At 39.2% G+C, this 21,035-nt stretch overlaps 1 protein-coding gene across 2 annotated transcripts in view; it reads right to left on the bottom strand.

Moving 5' to 3' along the window:
• Window positions 1-21,035, bottom strand: part of LOC128688717 (uncharacterized) — a 278,982-nt gene that overhangs the window by 204,185 nt on the left and 53,762 nt on the right. For both annotated transcript variants that reach the window (XM_070087603.1, XM_070087601.1), the window contains exon 6: window positions 17,655-17,860. In XM_070087603.1, the coding sequence (XP_069943704.1) occupies window positions 17,655-17,860 (206 nt within the window). The remainder of the gene's footprint in view (window positions 1-17,654; window positions 17,861-21,035) is intronic.

Here is a 21,035-nt window from a genome sequence, read left to right as displayed (position 1 = left end):
GCTTTACGGCGTTTCACTTTACGGCGTTCCGCTAATACGGTCATTTCAAATTATGACCAAAACTCGCTATACGGCTCCCCCCACCTGACTTTCTAATACGGTCACCGCGCCCCACCTTGTTTGTTTACATTCTTCGTGAGCTCAGTAAGCACTAAGTCTCTCCATTTTGTCTGGAAACTCCAAAATTTCAAATGTTTTTAAAAGTTATTTCATATTTTATATATACTCTGATAATTATACTTATGTATACCTGTACTTAAATAAACTTACATACTTTGCTGGCATGCAGGTACACATTAAAATCAGTAAGAGTGTCTTATGTCTCCAGACGTCATATTAGTAATGATAATAATAATCATCGTCTCATTTAAATGTCGTATATTACGTTAAATACACATTTTCATTAATCCATCTATGATATTTTTTCAAAATTATATAATAAACACGATACATAACATAAAAAGATAATAAATACACCCCACAATAGAATAAATAAACATAAATATGAGATGTGGTAGCAGACGACTTGCACAAGTGACGCCATATTAGAAATGCTAATAATAATAATAATAATCACCGAGTCTTATTAAATGTTGTATATTACGTTAATATACACATTTTCATTAATCCATCCATGATATTTTTTTCAAAATTATATAATAAACACGATACATAACATAAAAAGATGATAAATACACCCTACAATAGAATAAATAAACATAAATATGAGATGTGGTAGCCAGATAACTTGTACAAGTGATGCCAAGAATAACATTTTCTCTAATCTAATATAAGAGAAAATGTGTTACTGGGGGTAACTGTAGAAAATTATTCCTTTCGTATGTATGTAAGTTTATTCAGGTATACACAAATAGTTACATAGATTATCATACATAACAACATATGTGTAGAGAACCTAGGATAACCCAAAAAAGTCAGAGTGACTTATTTCCATTGCCTTCACTCAGAGCATCATTTCTTCTCAAAATGATGTTACATGAGAATGGGAGTGTTCTTCTTTATTTATTCTACCGTATCAATGTAGAGACAACCTGTACACAATGTAACTTGTACACAAACCAGACGTGTACACTTCGTTTACAAAACTTACCTTCGCCTGGTTTGTTTACATAACTCTGCGCCTGTACTCTCTCATGCACTCATTCTTTCTCTCTCTCATTTATTCGTTTTCTCATTTACTTACTCCTGACCCTACATTAAGACTACAAATATTTTAAGGTAAGTAATGAGTGAACTGTATATACATTTTATCGCTCTGGGATGCTTAAATATCATAGAATATATGTGTGGGTGGGTTGGCCTGGTATGGTAGCCCGGCTGACTACCATACATACCACACTTGATTTTTTACAATAAATACTACTCATCTCACCCTATATTTTAAGGTAAGTAATGAGTGAACTGTATATACATTTTATCGCTCTGGGATGCTTAAATATCATAGAATTGTATGTGTAGGTGGGGTGGCCTGGTATGGTAGCCTGGCTGACTACCATACATACCACACTTGATTTCTTACAATAAATACTACTTGTCTCACCCTAGATTAAGACTATAAATATTTTAAGGTAAGTAATGAGTGCACTATGTGTGTATTTACTTTTTTATTGTTTTTTGATGCCTGGTTTCTATTGCTAACTTAATATATGTTAGTGTAAACTTGTTATCTAGTGTTTGTATGCATTTGTAAGTGGAAAAAAAGGGTGTTCCACTTTACGGCGGTTTCCGCTTTACGACGGTAGCCTGGAACCTAACCAGCCGTATAAGTGGGGGCCTTCCTGTACCAAGAAACAATTAACCCCAGAGGGTTATCCACCCAGGATAACCCAAGAAAGTCAGTGCGTCATCGAGGACTGTCTAACTTATTTCCATTGGCGTACTTAATCTTGTTCCCCAGGATGCGACCCACACCAGTCGACTAACACCCAGGTGAAATGAAAAAAATGCCTGGAACTAGTACTCATATTGGTGAATTTAAGGCCAGCAAAGGTTGGTTTAAGAGATTTAAGAATCGTAATGGCATACACAGTGTGATAAGGCATGGCAAAGCTGAAAAATTCCAACCCCAACAAGTGTTCAATTGTGATGAAACAGGCCTGTTCTGGAAGAAAATGCAAAACAGGATTTACATTACTCAGGAAAAAAAGGCACTCCCAGGACACAAGCCTATGAAAGGCAGGCTAACTCTCATATTTTGTTATAATACTAGTGGGGATTGCAAAGTGAAGCCTTTACTCATGTATCACTCTGCAAATCCCAGAGTGTTCAAGAAAAACAGTGTCTCATCATTCATCAATACAGGTCTCCCTCAACATTCGCGTTTTCAACTTTCGCAGGCTTCACGCATTCGCGAATTCCCAGCTGCCAAATCATATTTATGTTGAGGACTTTGAAGTTGATGAACGACATTGATAGAGGCATAATTCCCTACAAAACTATGTTTGTAAATAAGAAGAAACGGTCTCATTTCCTCATCACAATGTTCTTCACAAGGAAGCCTGCCACTACAGTCCCCATCCCTTTACCCAAGGTCCAATCTATGCTAAAACCTTGGGTAATTTCAAATTAAGGTTGGATAAATACATGAGTGAGAGGGGTTGGATTTGAGTGGGACTTGCACATGAGTCAATTGAATTATCAAAGATTATTGCTTGGGTAGCATTTATTCTGTTAATGGGTTGGATTTGTGAAGGACCTGCCAAATACAGTGGACCCCCGAGTTTCGTGATTAATCCGTTCCAGAGAGCCTGCCGAAAGTCGAAATTGCCGAATGACGAAACCATTTTCCCCATAAGAAATAATGGAAATAAAATTAATCCGCTCCAGACACCCAAAAATATTAAAATAAATTTTTTTTTTTTTCAAATTTAATAAAGATTTACATACTGAAAACAATGAAAAATCAAGTACATGCATATAAAAAATAATAACAACATTACACTTACCTTTACTGAAGACTTCTGGGTGGATGGAAGACGGGAGGAGGGGATAGGAGGAAGGTGTACACTATTGTTTGGAAGGAAAATCTCCTTCCATTAGGACTTCAGGTATGAAGTCCTTATCTGGGGTTACTTCCCTTCTTTGTTTTTTAAAGACACTAGCACTGGGAACAACTTGAGAGTCGCTGGAACCCTGTCGCACAAAATATCTGTCCAGAGAGCTCTGTTTCTGGCATTTCTTTTAGATTTGTCTGAAGTGGGACACAACACTGTCATTGTACATGTTGCCAATATGGCCTGCAAGAGCTTTGTTAGGGTGAAGTTCATCCATAAATGTTTGCACTTCAGTCCACTTTGCACAAATGTCCTTAATCTTTGCAACAACAGCACACTGTATTTCCTTTCCTATCGCCACGATTGAAGTGATGGTTGAATGGGGTTTGCCATACATCCTGGCAAGCTCTGTAACACACACTCCACTCTCATCTTTTTCAATGATTTCCTTCTTGAATTCGATCATGTTCCTCACTTTCTTTACCAAAGGGCTTGCACTAGCTTTCCTTGGGCCCATGGTGACTTATTTAGCAGTTGCAATCACAAAAAACAATGGATTATTACGTATGAACCCGCGAGGTGATGGTCACATGTTGGTAAACAATGGCACACTGACCATGAATGGCGTGGGAGACTGGCTTTGTGTGCGCGGTGATGGGCAGACGGGTACCGGACAGTCGCCGAATCATGAGTCTAATCACGAAATGCAAGGCCAAATTTTGCCGAAAAAACTTGCCGAAAGTCGGATTTCACGAAAGTCGATGCCGTCAAAACTTGGGGTTCCACTGTATAGGCTAACAGGCCTACTGCAGTGTTCCTCCTTTCTTATGTTCTTAGGTTGATGAGTGGAACAGTCTGTCTAGTATGATTATAAGAACATACGAACAAAAGAAAGGAGTAACAATGCAGTAGGCCTGATTTCCCATACTAGGCAGGTCCTTCACAATCCTTCCCACTCTAGCAGAATAAATATTCTGCTACCCATGCAATGAGAACATAAGAAAGGAGAAACACTGCAGTAGGTCTGTTGGCCCATACCAGGCAGGTCCTTCACAAATCCAACCCACTAACAGAATAAACGCTACCCAAGCAATAAGCTCGGGTACTTATCCAACCAAAATTTGAAACTACCCAAGGTTTTAGCTTTGATATTTCTATTTATTCACATGCTAAACCCTTGGGTAGTTTAATTAAAATTTGGGTTGGATAAATACACGAATAGGAGGGGTTGGATTTCAGTGGGACTTGCACGTGAGTAAATAGAATTATCAAAGCTTATTGCTTAGGTAGCATTGAAAATTGAGTTGGGAAAATATTCTGTTAGTGTGATGGATTTTGAGGGATCTGCCTAGTATGGGCCAACAGGCCTACTGAATATCAAAATGGTATACAATACCGACATGTTGGGTAGGTAAGACACATGGGTAACAGTTAAGCAACTTTATTTCGAAACGTTTCGCCTACACAGTAGGCTTCTTCAGTCGAGTACAGAAAATAGGCAGGAGCAGTAGAGATGTGATAACAATGTAATCAGTCCATCACCTTTGAAGTCATATATTTGAGGTTGTCAGTCCATCAGCCTGGAGCAGAGTTCTGTTCCATAGTCTGAAACAATCTGAAGAAATAAGCGATAGTATGGAGATTTATACTGTTGGAAGGAGAGGTGCAGGCTGATAGAAGAGAGAATGTAGTCACTGAGAGGTCATGTCCCTCTCAGATCAAACGATTCTCACTTGAAAAGTTGTCCAAGACGTTTTCTCTTCCGTACCAAGATGCCTTTGTGTTGCAGTGTTTACCTGGAGTTTACTTGGAGAGAGTTCCGGGGGTCAACACCCCTGCGGCCCGGTCTGTGACCAGGCCTCCTGATGGATCAGAGCCTGATCAACCAGGCTGTTACTGCCGGCTGCACGCAATCCAACGTACGAGCCAGAGACAGGCTGGTCAGGTACCGACTTAGGTGTTTGTTCAGTGCCTGCTTGAAGACAGCCAGGGGTCTATTGGTAATCCCCCTTATGTATGCTGGGAGGCAGTTGAACAGTCTCGGGCCCCTGAAACTTATTGTATTGTCTCTTAACGTGCTAGTGACAACCCTACTTTTCATTGGGGGGATGTTGCATTGTATGCCGAGTCTTTTGCTTTCGTTGCGAGTGATTTTCGTGTGCAAGTTCGGTACTAGTCCCTCTAGGATTTTCCAGGTGAATATAATCATGTATCTCTCCCGTCTGCATTCCAGGGAGTACAGGTTCAGGAACTTCAAGCGCTCCCAGCAACTGAGGTGTTTTATCTCCGTTATGCGCGCTGTGAAGGTTCTCTGTACATTTTCTAGGTCAGCAATTTCACCTGCCTTGAAAGGTGCTCTTAGTTTGCAGCAATATTCCAGCCTAGATAGAACAAGCGACCTGAAGAGTGTCATCATGGGCTTGGCATCCCTAATTTTGAAGGTTCTCATTTTCCATCATGTCATTTTTCTAGCAGATGCGATTGATACAATGTTATAGTCCTTGGAGGTGAGATCCATTGACAAGATCACTCCCAGGTCTTTGACGTTGGTTTTTTTGCTCTATTTTGTGGAAGGAATTTATTTTGTACTCTGATGAAGTTTTAATTTCCTCATATTTACCATATCAAAGTACAGTGGACCCCCGCATAACGATGGCATCACATAGCGATTAATCCGCATACCGCTTGCTTTAATCGCAAAAATTTTGCCGCGCATACCGATTAAAAACCCGCTCACCGATTTTCGTCCGAGACGCGTCCAATGTGCGCCCTCAGCCAGCCTCACATGTGCCGCCCGTGCCATTGTTTACCAGCCAGCCTCCGCGGTAACATCCAAGCATACACTCGGAATATTTCGTATTATTACAGTGTTTTCGGTGCTGTTTCTGGAAAATAAGTGACCATGGGCCCCAAGAAAGCTTCTAGTGCCAACCGTACACCAATAAGGGTGAGAATTCCAATAGAAATGAAGAAAGAGATCATTGATAAGTATGAAAGTGGAGTGCGTATCGCCGACCTAGTCAAGTTGTACAAGAAACCCCAATCAACCATCGCTACTATTGTGGGCACCAGAAAGACAATCAAGGAAGCTGTTCTTGCCAAAGGTTTAACTGTGTTTTCGAAACAAAGATCGCAAGTGATGGAAGATGTTGAGAGACTCTTATTGGTGTGGATAAATGAAAAACAGCTAGCAGGACATAGCGTCTCTCAAGCGATCATATGTGAAAAGGCTAGGAAGTTGCATGAGGATTTAATTAAAAAAATGCCTGCAACTAGTGATGATGTGAGTGAATTTAAGGCCAGCAAAGGTTGGTTTGAGAGATTTAAGAAGCGTAGTGGCATCCATAGTGTGATAAGGCATGGTGAGGCTGCCAGTTCGGACCACAAAGCGGCTGAAAAATATGTGCAGGAATTCAAGGAGTACATAGACAGTGAAGGACTGAAACCTGAACAAGTGTTTAATTGTGATGAAACAGGCCTGTTCTGGAAGAAAATGCCAAGCAGGACCTACATTACTCAGGAGGAAAAGGCACTCCCAGGACATAAGCCTATGAAAGACAGGCTTACTTTGTTGATGTGTGCCAATGCTACTGGTGATTGCAAAGTTAAGCCTTTATTAGTGTATCACTCTGAAACTCCCAGAGCGTTCAGGCAAAAGAATGTCCTCAAGGATAATTTGTGTGTGCTGTGGAGGGCAAACAGTAAGGCATGGGTCACTAGGGACTTTTTCTATAACTGGTTACACCATGCATTTGCCCCCAATGTGAAAGATTACCTAACTGAAAAGAAATTAGAACTTAAGTGCCTCCTGGTGTTAGACAATGCCCCTGGTCATCCTACAGACGTGGCAGAGCGACTTTATGGGGACATGAGCTTCATTAAGGTGAAGTTTTTGCCTCCTAATACCACTCCTCTCCTGCAGCCCATGGACCAGCAGGTTATTGCAAACTTCAAAAAACTGTACACAAAAGCTCTGTTTGAAAGGTGCTTTGTAGTGACCTCAGAAACTCAACTGGCTCTAAGAGAGTTTTGGAGAGAGCACTTTAATATCCTCAATTGTGTAAACCTTATAGGTAAGGCTTGGGAGGGAGTGACTAAGAAGACCTTGAACTCTGCTTGGAAGAAACTGTGGCCAGAATGTGTAGACAAAAGGGATTTTGAAGGGTTTGAGGCTAACCCTGAGAGGATTATGCCAGTTGAGGAATCCATTGTGGCATTGGGAAAGTCCTTGGGGTTGGAGGTTAGTGGGGAGGATGTGGAAGAGTTGGTGGAGGAGGACAATGAAGAACTAACCACTGATGAGCTGATAGATCAACTTCAACAGCAAGAGGCCAGACCTGAGGAAACTGGTTCAGAGGAGGGGAGAGAGAAATTGAAGAAGTTGCCTACTACAAAGATTAAGGAAATCTGTGCAAAGTGGCTTGAAGTGCAAACCTTCATGGATGAAAATCACCCTCACACAGCTATTGCAAGCCGTGCTGGTGATTATTACACTGACAATGTTGTGAAACACTTTAGGGAAGTCATAAAGGAACGAGAGGTACAGGCCACTATGGACAGATATGTTGTGCGAAAGAAGTCCAGTGACTCTGAAGCTGGTCCTAGTGGCATTAAAAGAAGAAGGGAAGTAACCCCAGAAAAGGACTTGCCACCTCAAGTCTTAATGGAAGGGGATTCCCCTTCTAAACACTAACACTCTCTCTCCCCTCCTCCCATCCCATCAATCATCACCAGATCTTCAATAAAAGTAAGTGTCATGTAAGTGTGCATGCCTTTTTCAGTTTGTGTGTATTAAAATTAACATTTCATGTGGTAAAAAAAATTTTTTTTCATACTTTTGGGTGTCTTGCACGGATTAATTTTATTTCCATTATTTCTTATGGGGAAAATTCATTCACATACCGATTATTTCGCATAACAATTACCCCTCTTGCACGGATTAAAATTGTTATGCGGGGGTCCACTGTAATTGAAATTTCTCATTGTTGAACTTCATATTGTTTTCTGCAGCCCACTGAAAGATTTGGTTGATGTCCGCCTGGAGCCTTGCAGTGTCTGCAATGGAAGACACTGTCATGCAGATTCGGGTGTCATCTGCAAAGGAAGACACGGTGGTGTGGCTGACATCCTTGTCTATGTCAGATATGAGGATTAGAAACCAGATGGGGGCAAGTACTGTGCCTTGTGGAACAGAGCTTTTCACCGTAGCCGCCTCAGACTTTACTCTGTTGACTACTACTCTTTGTGTTCTGTTTGTGAGGAAATTGTAGATCCATCTACCAACTTTTCCTGTTATTCCTTTAGCACGCATTTTATGCGCTATTATGCCATGGTCACACTTGTCGAAGGCTTTTGCAAAGTCTGTATATATTACATCTGCATTCTTTTTGTCTTCTAGTGCATCTAGGACCTTGTCGTAGTGATCCAGTAGCTGAGTGTCTGACAGTGAATATCAAAACGGTATACAATACTGATAGGTTGGTAGGTAAGACACATGGGCAACAGTTAGGCAACTTTATTTCAAAACGTTTCGCCTAACTGCCAACCTGTCAGTATTATATACTATTTTGATATTCACTCTGTCAGACACTGCAACACAAAGGCATCTTGGTACAGAAGAGAAAACACCTTGGACAGCTTTTTCAAGTGAGAATCGTCTGACCTGAGACGGACATGACCTCTCAGTGGCTACATTCTCTCTTCTACCAGCCTGCACCTCTCCTTCCGACAGTATAAGTCTCCACACTGTCGCTTATTTCTTCAGATTGTTTCAGACTATGGAACAGAACTCTACTCCAGGCTGAGGGACTGACAACCTTAAATCTACGACTTCAAGGGTGATGGACTGATTACATTGTCATCACATTTCTACTGCTCCTGCCTATTTTCTGTACTCGACTGAAGAAGCCTACTGTGTAGGCGAAACGTTTCGAAATAAACTTGCCTAACTGTTGCCCATGTGTCTTACCTACCAACCTGTCTGTATTGTATACCCTTTTGATATTCAGTAGGCCTGCCTAGTATGGGCCTGTTGGCCCGTATTAGGCAGGTTCTTCACAATCCATCCCACTAGCAGAATATTTGCCCACCCTTCAATAAAGGTAAGTGTCATTTATTCTTCATTTAATATTTACTGTGCATGTATCCTTGTTTTTCTGTGTAGGAAAATGTATATTTCATGTGAAAAAAAAAAAATCATACTTTTGGCTGTCTGGGATGGATTAATTGGATTTCCCTTATTTCTTATGGGGAAAATTAAATCGGCTAACGATAAATTCGGCTAAAGACAAACTCTCTGGAATGGATTAATATCATTGGTCGAGGGTTTACTGTATTTGTTTCAAAATGGAGTCCAGAATAAACAATGCAGGCATTTCTGGCACTAAAATAACATTTCCTGTTTATTAGTTACATTCCAAGGCTTTACACATGAATTCCATTTTGAATTTTTATTTACACAAAAGAATAGAAGATTTACTGTTATGCAATATTATAATAATTGTATAAATAATATCAGCACATTCGAGAACACATATCAGACCCACGAGTTGGACGTTTATTAGACAAGCAATGTGATTTGCTTATTCAAATCAGCAAAAACTAAACATTTCCACTACTATGAGCTCAATTTCAAGCTATTTTCAGTCCTGAAACCAATCAAAATCATCTCTATTTCCTTAGTGAAGATGGCCTAACTGAGTCAGAATAAAAATGCAGTTTGTACCCACTTCCACAGGTAGTGTTATGAGACCCTAAATTTTTTTTCATCCAATTTTTTCTGTAAAACCTAATTCTCATTTCCATATTGTCAATCTGACAGCAGTGATTCTAAGCTGCCCAATCACTACCTCATATTTTATATTCTTGTTCAACACCTCAAGATCACCAACTTGTTTGCCTAAAAAGATATACATTTTTTTTATATGTTTGTCCTCCATCAGCTAACTATATTTTTTTATTCTAGTGTGTGCAATCTATAACAATTAGTGTAATACAATCCAAAGTTAAGTGTTTACTGTCTAAAAAAACAAACATTTCTATTTTTTTTATACATTTGTAACTAATTTTTGCAATCCTTCATTGTTAACTCCTATATTTTTTTGTTCTTTTTTTAAACTCTAGTGTGTGCAATCTATAATAGTTGGTGTAATACAAAACCCCCTTTTTTGTTTGTGGTCTAGCATTAGTGCAAACACTGTTAGGATTGATATACCAAGTCTTAATAGTTCATTATTTTTTATTACTAATCACACAATTTGTGTTATTACTTGCCTAAATTTTGTGCTTTAAGTCAAATCTTACTATTTACATTTTATTTAAGACCATTTTTTACCATCTTTTAACTTTATATTTTTTGTATTATTATTACTTGTTAAGTATCTGTACAATCTGTAGAATAGTTCTTCTGCTACCTACACTTTGTACTGCTTGTATAAGCTCTCATATAACCTCCAGTGTGAGCAAAGTAACATTTATGAAGGGATTCAGGGAAACCGGCAGGCCGGACTTGAGTCCTGGAGATGGGAAGTACAGTGCCTGCACTCTGAAGGAGGGGTGTTAATGTTGCAGTTTAAAAACTGTAGTGTAAAGCACCCTTCTGGCAAGACAGTGATGGAGTGAATGATGGTGAAAGTTTTTCTTTTTCGGGCCACCCTGCCTTGGTGGGAATCGGCCGGTGTGATAATAAAAAAAAAATAACCTCCAGTGCAACATTAACAGTTATCTTTGTACTATTTATACATTGTTAAACTTGCATTAATCCTATGATTGTAAACATCGATCCTGACATTAACCTTTTATTAAATGACACACATGATCCTAACAACAACTACCTTTATTACACTGTTAGTCAGGCTAAGACACTACTCAGTGCCTCGGTGGGAGGCGGCCGACTTGTTAAAAAAAAAAAAAATCAATTATAATGTCAGATCACTAAGCAAGCACTATGATGGCCTCCAGGCACTAGTGAATTCTCTAAATGTCAGTATGTCTATCATTAGTCTCATGGAAACATGGCTAAAACATGATGTTACAAACATCTATTCCATACCTGGCTACACAGCCATACACAATTGTAGGCCAGAACAATTAGGAGGTAGAACAGCTATATACTACTCTGATGAACTAGAGTGCATAAATTCTACTTGCACAAGGGATGAACATGGTGAATATACCTTTGCTAAATTTAAATCCAAAGACCTTACAAAACTTCTAACAGTCAGAGCAATTTATAGAGTTCCTCACTCCAATATTTACTCTTTTAGTGAAAAACTAAGAAACATAATAACTAGCGCTGATAAGAACAAACACCACCTAATACTTACAGAGGACTTCAACATAAATCTCATCCATGACCATGACCCACAAGTGACTAAATTCACTAACACTATGAGCAGCTGCTTATTTTTACCAACAATAACAAAACCTACAAGAATCACTGACACAAATGCCTCATTACTAGACCATATCTGGACAAACACTATATCCCTGTTAAAAGCAGGCATAATCACAGATAACACCACTGACTACTATCCCATCTTTCTCATAACCAACTTGTGTAAAGTGCCCCAGGACACAACTAAGATCACATTCTGACTACATGACGAGTTATCTGTTAATAACTTTATTTCAGCACTTAGTGACATTGACGGGCAAAACGAGCTAGTAGACAACTTCGACATTCATGAATGTATTAATATTTTTTTATAAAAACCCAAAACCTCTATAATATGCATTGCCCAATAAAAATTAAGCAGATCACAGCAGAGAGACTAAACAGCCCCTGGCTTACAAACAGCATCCTCAAATCTATTGATAAAAAACTTCTACATGAAAAACAGTACAGAATGGTTCTAATAACAAAGGAACTCACAAAACATTACTCATCAGTCATCAGTACTAACCAACCTAATAAGGAGGTCAAAAAAACTGTATTATGAAAACAGATTTCATGACATAAAAGGTGATATGAAAAAGACCTGGAAAATCTTATCTGAAATTCTAGGAACAAAAAAGCTGTCACAAAATAGATTGATTAACTTAACTTAACCAGATGAACCTCTCCTACAGCCAACCGATACTGCCAACAAACTTAATGTCTTTTTCTCTACCGTAGGAACAAAACAAGCGAGTAAAATCCCAAGCTCAAACATTCAACCAAAAGACTACCTCACTGGCAACTACCCTAATACTCTAGTTTTAGCCACAATAAACCCTACTGAAATCTCGCTTATCATCAAAATACTAAAGAACAAGACAGGGGACTTAAATAACTTACCAAGTTGGAAAAATTCAGAATCAGGAAGGATATAGGAAAGCACTGGTTTGGTAATAGAGTTGTGGATGAGTGGAACAAACTCCCGAGTACAGTTATTCAGGCTAAAACGTTAAGTAGTTTTAAAAATAGGTTAGATAAATACATGAGTGGGAGTAGGTGGGTGTGAGTTGGACCTGACTAGCTTGTGCTGCTGGGTCTGGTGCAGTGCTCCATCCTTGAGTGGAGGTGACCAGACTGCGTGGGTCATTGGGCTTATCCAGGGGGGGGGGGTCATTGGTCTAATCCAGGGGGGGACATGTACCTGCTCCACATGGGTCAGTAGGCCTGTTGCAGTGTTCCTTGTTTCTTATGTTCTTATGTATAAAAAAGCTTCTCATGTGTTGTCACCAATTATTGCAACTCTTTTTAACAAATTCATTGAATCTTCCACCTTCCCATCCATACTCAAGATAGCAAGAGTCACCCTGATCCTCAAAGGAGGAGATCCAACTGAACTGAACAATTATAGGCCTATATCAAACCTGCCCCTATCTAAAATCTTTGAAAAATTAATATACAAACAAGTCTACTCTTACTTCATATCCCACAACATACTCAACCCTTGTCAGTTTGGGTTTAGACCGAAAAAAAGTACTAATGATGCTTGAACTAATATACTCTGCACTCGAGAAATTTTCCCTGGGACTGTTCATAGACTTACAAAAAGCTTCTGATACAGATGACCATGACCTTTTCCACCAAAAACTCGAACATTACGGGGTCAAAGGACACTCTCTCGATTACCTTAAATCTTATCTTAATGGCCAAACCCAGTATGTATACACAAATAGAGACTGTTCCACTACACAACCTGTTCTTGTTGGAGTCCTACAGGGGAGCGTCCTTGGCCCACTTCTCTTTCTCATTTACATCAATGACCAACCAAATGTATCTAATCTCCTTAAGCCCATTTTATTTGCAGATGACAACTTATGTCTTTTCTCATCCAAACCCAACCATACAAACAGACACAGTAAATGCTGAATTGCTAAAAATATCTACTTGGATGATTACCAACAAACTTACTCTCAATATAGACAACACCTACTTCATGCTTTTCGGAAATAGAGCTTCAAATGTACAGCTAAACATGTTGATAAATGGTTCACCTATCTCGAGACAGGCAGAGGGCAAATTTCTAGGTCGCCACCTTGACTGCAGTCTCAAATTTCAGATACACATACAACAAATTTCCAAGAAAGTCTCCAAAACAGTAGGCATCCTTTCAAAGATATGGTACTATGTACCCCAATCAGCTCTTCTAGCTTTGTACCACTCTCTCATTTACTCTTAACTCACCTATGGTATTTGTGCATGGGGCTCAACCACAGCAAATCACCTTAAGCCTTTAATAACCCAGCAAAAATCTGCAGTGTAATTGATTACTAACTCCTGCATTAGACAACACACTCCACCTCTTTTCATGAGTTTTAACTTGCTAAATATACAAAACATCCACACTTATTATTGTGCCTACTACATACACAGAACACTATACTCTAATGTAAACCCTCCTCTCAAACCCCTCCTTGATAACTATAACAGAACACACAACCATAATATGAGACACAGATCACTCTTTGATATTCCCTGTGTTCATCTCTCCCCATGCAAAAATGCTATGCACGTAAAAGGCCCAAAGATCTGGAATTCATTGCCAGAACAAACTAAAGGACCCCTGTCTGCAAATCAGTTTAAGGCCCAAATAAAAAATCACCTCATCACCCAAAATTAACCAGACAAACCATACCTAACCACTACCAGTTTCTCAAAAGCTACTCATATTGTGCTGATGAATACTCAACCACTTACTACTTTGAAATTAGGATGTCTGTTTTTTCATTGTTTTAAATAGTAGTAGATTTTAATACAGCACATCATAATGTAAATTGTTCCATTGTAATACCAAATTTCATTGTTTTAAATATCAGCACTGTAAATTGTTTTAAAATGTTACATTGTAATATGTACTGTAATCTTTATTAACTAATTTAATAGTGTAAAAAGTCTACTAGACTTATCAAAACCATGTAGCATCACCTGATATAATATTCAATTCACTTGTACTCACTCTAACTCATCTAATGACCATATGAACTATGTATTATTGCCTTACTATTCTTAAGTTAATCTTTAAGTTTGCCCGAAATGCTCAGCATACAAAGGGGCTTTTGACATGTACACCCAACTATGATATTCCGCTGTACAACCATGTAATTTGTCAAAATAAGAAATCTAAATCTAAATCTAAATATATATTTCAGTCTATCAAATGAGACCAAAAAACAATCAAGAATACCAAGAATACAACCATAAAAACCATATGAAAATACACCACAGATTTGCTGCTTTAAACCAAAAACATGGTTGCAGTTTTTTCTCATTATGCACTGAGCACTGCAGGATTTTTTAATATGGTGCACACTGTTACGTTGGTTTCCCTTATTTCTTGGATGGTAAGGTTCTCACTACATGTTCTAGTGTGGGGTAGCTTTTACTTAATGGCCTTATTTGTCTAGGGGTAATACTTACATCATGGCTGATCATCTTGAGTGTCTCTGATACCCTTTCACCAGCCCTCTTCACAGGTTATGTAAACTACTACTATAAAAATATAACTGTATTCTCAATAGATATGTACAGAATATACAATCACAGCCTCCATTTTCAAAACAAAATCTACACACTCCATGCCTGTGCTCCACATGGTGTGTTGCAACAACTCTTGTCCTTCACTCTTCCTGACATAACTCTGGGCTAACCAGTGTTTTGACACACTTTAGTCACCCTGGGTATGGTGGCCAAAACTTAAATTATAAAAACTCACCCCTGGAGCACACATGATGCCCCAAAAGATAGGAGAAGGACCCAGAGATCCTGCCAGGTTGAAGGTCAGCCACAGAGAGAGAGAGTCAGTCAGAGGGAGAGAGAGAGAGAGCCTGGCTAAGCTCCTCCCACCAAAACAAAAGACTGTTGCCAAGCACAATTCTCCAGTTACCACAATTCTACCACCTCTTAATTTTACTTTTACAAAAAGAAATACAACTTTATAAACTACTTATTTAAATTGTGTGTTTATGTGTCTATAGTATAACCTATTATATTGAGAAAAATAGGTTTGACCCAGCTGCCTCTCAGTCATAAGGTTGATCAGTCCTTCTGACATTTAGAGCAAAGTCCCCATCAATTCAATATAATTAGGTATTATTATAGTAACTGTTACTTATAAATACATGTTGGGTCCTATAGCCCCATAACACCCCCACCTCCAGACGAAGTCTCACAAAAGCTAGCCGTGTCCCTCAGGATACGGCTAGTAAAAAGTATATTGCTTAAGTCTGAAGGCGGTAAACAAGACTACTAGAAATGCTACATATTTCCTAGCACCATAACTACTCTTCACTTTACTGTTATTTACAACAGATTGCAGAATTTTTTAGAAAAGCATTTTAACCATACCCATATACTCAAGGGTGTAACTATTTAAAATTTTAGTGACTTTTAAACAATACACATTACAATGCAAAAATTGCACACAATGCCCACTGTGAAAGCCCGCACCAACAGGCCTGTGCCTCTGCTACGGTAATCCAGCAAGCAACTGGTACTCCAGGGTGGCATCTTCCTGATCAGGAGACGAGAGTAGAGCCAAACCCAGAGCAGTCAGGTGTACACCAGGCAGGAAACTTCACAAAACATGTCAAGGTGTCTCTCACTTGGTGGCCGAACCAAACAGTGAGACTTCCAGTCAACACTCACGATCCTTAACATGGTCAGGCACTCAAGCCCATCTTCCGAGGTCCCACTCCACACAGATCCTCCAAACTTATGAAGAGGAGGCTGACATAGAATATGGAGGGGTCCAGGGGACCACAAAGGCAAACCGTCGGGCCGTTTTGTATATAGAGCACACCAAGACACAACATCACACCTTCCTGAACGTCTCATGTTACCGAAGGTTGTCAACCACTGCCTCAACTCACATTTAAGTACACCCTGACCCTCGTCACACTTTTGGCTCTGACTCACTCCTTCACAATCAGATGGCTGGTAGAGAGTACTCAGGCTCACCGAGAGTCCACCACTGCAAAAACAACAAGGTCAGCACAAGACAAACTCTATGTACAAAGTACGCACCATGCATCTACATGAAACATCTAGAGAGAGCATCAGCAACCACATTCTCTGAGCCTTTCATATATTTGACTTCCAAATTAAAAGGCTGTGTTCATCTCTCCCCCATGCAAAAATGCTATGCACGTAAAAGGCCCAAAGATCTGGAATTCATTGCCAGAACAAACTAAAGGACCCCTGTCTGCAAATCAGTTTAAGGCCCAAATAAAAAATCACCTCATCACCCAAAATTAACCAGACAAACCATACCTAACCACTACCAGTTTCTCAAAAGCTACTCATATTGTGCTGATGAATACTCAACCACTTACTACTTTGAAATTAGGATGTCTGTTTTTTCATTGTTTTAAATAGTAGTAGATTTTAATACAGCACATCATAATGTAAATTGTTCCATTGTAATACCAAATTTCATTGTTTTAAATATCAGCACTGTAAATTGTTTTAAAATGTTACATTGTACTATGTACTGTAATCTTTATTAACTAATTTAATAGTGTAAAAAGTCTACTAGACTTATCAAAACCATGTAGCATCACCTGATATAATATTCAATTCACTTGTACTCACTCTAACTCATCTAATGACCATATGAACTATGTATTATTGCCTTACTATTCTTAAGTTAATCTTTAAGTTTGCCCGAAATGCTCAGCATACAAAGGGGCTTTTGACATGTACACCCAACTATGATATTCCGCTGTACAACCATGTAATTTGTCAAAATAAGAAATCTAAATCTAAATCTAAATATATATTTCAGTCTATCAAATGAGACCAAAAAACAATCAAGAATACCAAGAATACAACCATAAAAACCATATGAAAATACACCACAGATTTGCTGCTTTAAACCAAAAACATGGTTGCAGTTTTTTCTCATTATGCACTGAGCACTGCAGGATTTTTTAATATGGTGCACACTTACTGCATAGACCCATTCTCTTATACCTAGGACCAAATTTACCCCTCATAGCTTATCTGAGTGAGCTGAGCTCATGGCGTAGTACTACAGCAAGGATGGCAAAGGGGTTTATACTAAAAATTCTACATTTTCCATTGACTGGAATTTTGTTATTGAATACATTATAATACTGTATCATATTTAAAAAATAAGAACATACTGCATCTTGCTTTTAAAATGAATGTTATCAAAATAAAACTAATGCACTGAAAAAATTGTCACTTACTTTTTATCCGTATTAACCTGGGTAACAAAATTATAAAGTGAAAAGAGTGACTTTGTACGAGGTGCAACACTTAACCTCTCCGCCACACTTGTGAATGTTGGCAGCAAGTCTGATCCACCTACTAGCACAAAGTCCAAATATGAGATGAACACATCTGCATCAGGCCATTTACTGAATTTTTCAGTCTCTGGTGTACTCTCTAAGACCTGCAACCACAAACACATCTTGTAATACATGTATGTTTGAATGAATAATTTAAAAAATTGCAAGTAAATAAATTAGACACTTGTGCAAAATTTGAGTATCTTTATTCTGGAAATGCAGAGAAAGGTGGAAATTGAGGAGAAGTTTCAGGTAATCAGTTCCCCAGCCTTGAGTCGAAGTGTTCAGTAAATTAATCTTGATAAAGTTGTAGCATATTCACAGAGATGGGCTTATATAAAGCTGACAGATGAGGTGGAGCAGTCATAGGTGGAGTAACTTTATTCCGAAACATTTCGCCTACACAGTAGGCTTCTTCAGTCGAGTACAGAAAGTAGGCAGGAGCAGTAGAGATGTGAAGACAATGTAATCAGTTGATCACCCTTGAAGTCGTAGATTTGAGGATGTCAGTCCCTCAGCCTGGAGAACTTCTGTTCCAAAGTGTGAAACTAACTGAAGATCAAGCGACAGTGTTGAGACTTAAATACTGTCCAAAGGAGAGGTGCAGAGTAGTAGTAGTGAGAATGTAGCCACTGAGAGGTCACGTCCCTCTCAGATCAAACAATTCTCACTTGAAAAAGTGGCTACATTCTCACTACTACTACTCTGCACCACTCCTTTGGACAGTATTTAAGTCTCAATACTGTCGCTTGATCTTCAGTTAGTTCCACACTTTGGAACAGAACTTCTCCAGGCTGAGGGAATGACAACCTCAAATCTACGACTTCAAGGGTGATGGACTGATTACATCATCTTCACATCTCTACTGCTCCTGCCTACTTTCTGTACTCAACTGAAGAAGCCTACTGTGTAGGCAAAACATTTCGGAATAAAGTTGCCTAAATGTTGCCTATGTGTCTTACCTACCAGCCTGTCGGTATTGTATACCATTCTGATATTCACTCTGCCAGACAGTGCAACACAATGGCATCTTGGTACAGAAGAGAAAATACCTTGGACAACTTTTTCAAGAGAGAATTGTTTGATCTGAGAGGGACGTGACCTCTCAGTGGCTACATTCTCACTACTACTACTACTCGGCACCTCTCCTTTGGACAGTATTTAAGTCTCAACACTGTCGAGGACTGTCTAACTTATTTCCATTGGGTCCTTAATCTTGTCCCCCAGGATGCAACCCACACCCGTCGACTAACACCCAGGTGAACAGGAAAAAATGCCTGGAACTAGTGCTCATAATGGTGAATTTAAGGCCAGCAAAGGTTGGTTTGAGAGATTTAAGAATTGTAGTGGCATACAGTGTGATAAGGCCTGTTCTGGAAGAAAATGCCAAACAGGACCTATATTACTCAGGAGGAAAAGGTACTCCCAGGACACAGTGTCTGATCACTCATCACTTTTATATGGGTGTGAAGCATGGGTTGAGAATGTTGCAGGTAAGAGGAGGTTGGAGGCAGTGGAGATGTCGTGTCTGAGGGCAATGTGTGGTATAAACATAATGCAGAAAATTCATAGTTTGGAGATTAGGAGGAGGTGTAAAATTACTAAAAGCATTATCCAGAAGGCTGAGGAAGAGTTGTTGTGATGGTTCAATCATTCAGAGAGGACTAAACGTATATATACTTCTCTCGCCCAGTGCCCTGAATATTTTGAAAAATAAAAAAATCGTTTTTTTATATGAAAATAAAGAGAATATTTTTCTAAGTGTTATAGGATTAAAATAAAAAAATTAGGGTCAATACTTATGAGATATGAGGCTACGAATATGGCACTTAATACTCACCTAATGGCAACATTGAGTCCTGCCACTTGCAAAAGTGTTGCTGATATACAGTAGGACCCTGCTTTTCAGCATTTCGCCTTACAGCGGTCCGCTAATACGGCGATTTCAAATTATGACCAAAACTTTCTATGTGGCAAGTGGTCTTTCAAATATGGCGTGGGGCCACCCGATTTCTTTACATTCTCCACGAGGACATCTCTCTATTATGTAATAATCACACTTGGGCACATTAAATGTCTAAATTTATGTCAATATAGACATTTTCATTAATCCATCTATGATATTTTCTTCAAAATTATATAAGAAACACGTTACATACCATATAAACATGCTGTTTATATGCTATGGAGGTGTGGTTGCTGGGTGGAGGGAAAACAATACTAATAATAATCACTCTTGGGCACATTAAATGTCTTATTTTACATTAATATAGACATTTTCATTAATCCATCTATGATATTTTCTTCAAAATTATACAGTGGACCCCCGGTTAACGATATTTTTTCACTCCAGAAGTATGTTCAGGTGCCAGTACTGACCGAATTTGTTCCCATAAGAAATATTGTGAAGTAGATTAGTCCATTTCAGACCCCCAAACATACATGTACAAACACACTTACATAAATACACTTACATAATTGGTCACATTCGGAGGTAATCGATATGTGGGGGTCCACTGTACCTGGAGTTTACCTGGAGAGAGTTCCGGGGGTCAACGCCCCCGCGGCCCGGTCTGTGACCAGGCCTCCTGGTGGATCAGAGCCTGATCAACCAGGCTGTTGCTGCTGGCAGCACGCAAACCAACGTACGAGCCACAGCCTGGCTGATCCGGAACTGACTTTAGGTGCTTGTCCAGTGCCAGCTTGAAGACTGCCAGGGGTCTGTTGGTAATCCCCCTTATGTGTGCTGGGAGGCAGTTGAACAGTCTCGGGCCCCTGACACTTATTGTATGGTCTCTTAACGTGCTAGTGACACCCCTGCTTTTCATTGATTGAAACATGTTACATAACATATAAACATTTTGTTTATATACCATGGAGGTGTGGTAGCCAGGCGGAGGGAAAACATTACCTCACTCCCTTTAACCCTTTCAGGGTTTCAGCCGTACTAGTACGGCTTATGCACCAGGGTTTTTGACGTACTAGTACGCCTAAATTCTAGCGCCCTCAAATCTAGTGAGAGAAAGCTGGTAGGCCTACATAAGAAAGAATGGGTCTATGTGGACAGTGTGTGCAATATAAAAAAAATCCTGCAGCACAGTGCGTAATGAGAAAAAAAAACTTTGAACGTGTTTTAGGATTAAAACAGTGACTTTGCACTGTATTTTCGTATGGTATTTATTGTTGTATTCTAGTTTTCCTGGTCTCATTCTATAGAATGGAAGACATATTACAGAAATTGAGATGATTTTGACTGATTTTACAATGAAAAGTACCTTG

Source organism: Cherax quadricarinatus, chromosome 2 (genome assembly GCF_038502225.1).
Source record: "Cherax quadricarinatus isolate ZL_2023a chromosome 2, ASM3850222v1, whole genome shotgun sequence".
Lineage (NCBI taxonomy): Eukaryota > Metazoa > Arthropoda > Malacostraca > Decapoda > Parastacidae > Cherax > Cherax quadricarinatus.
Note: the sequence above shows the minus strand (reverse complement) of the source record. Positions and strands in the feature narration are given on the sequence as shown.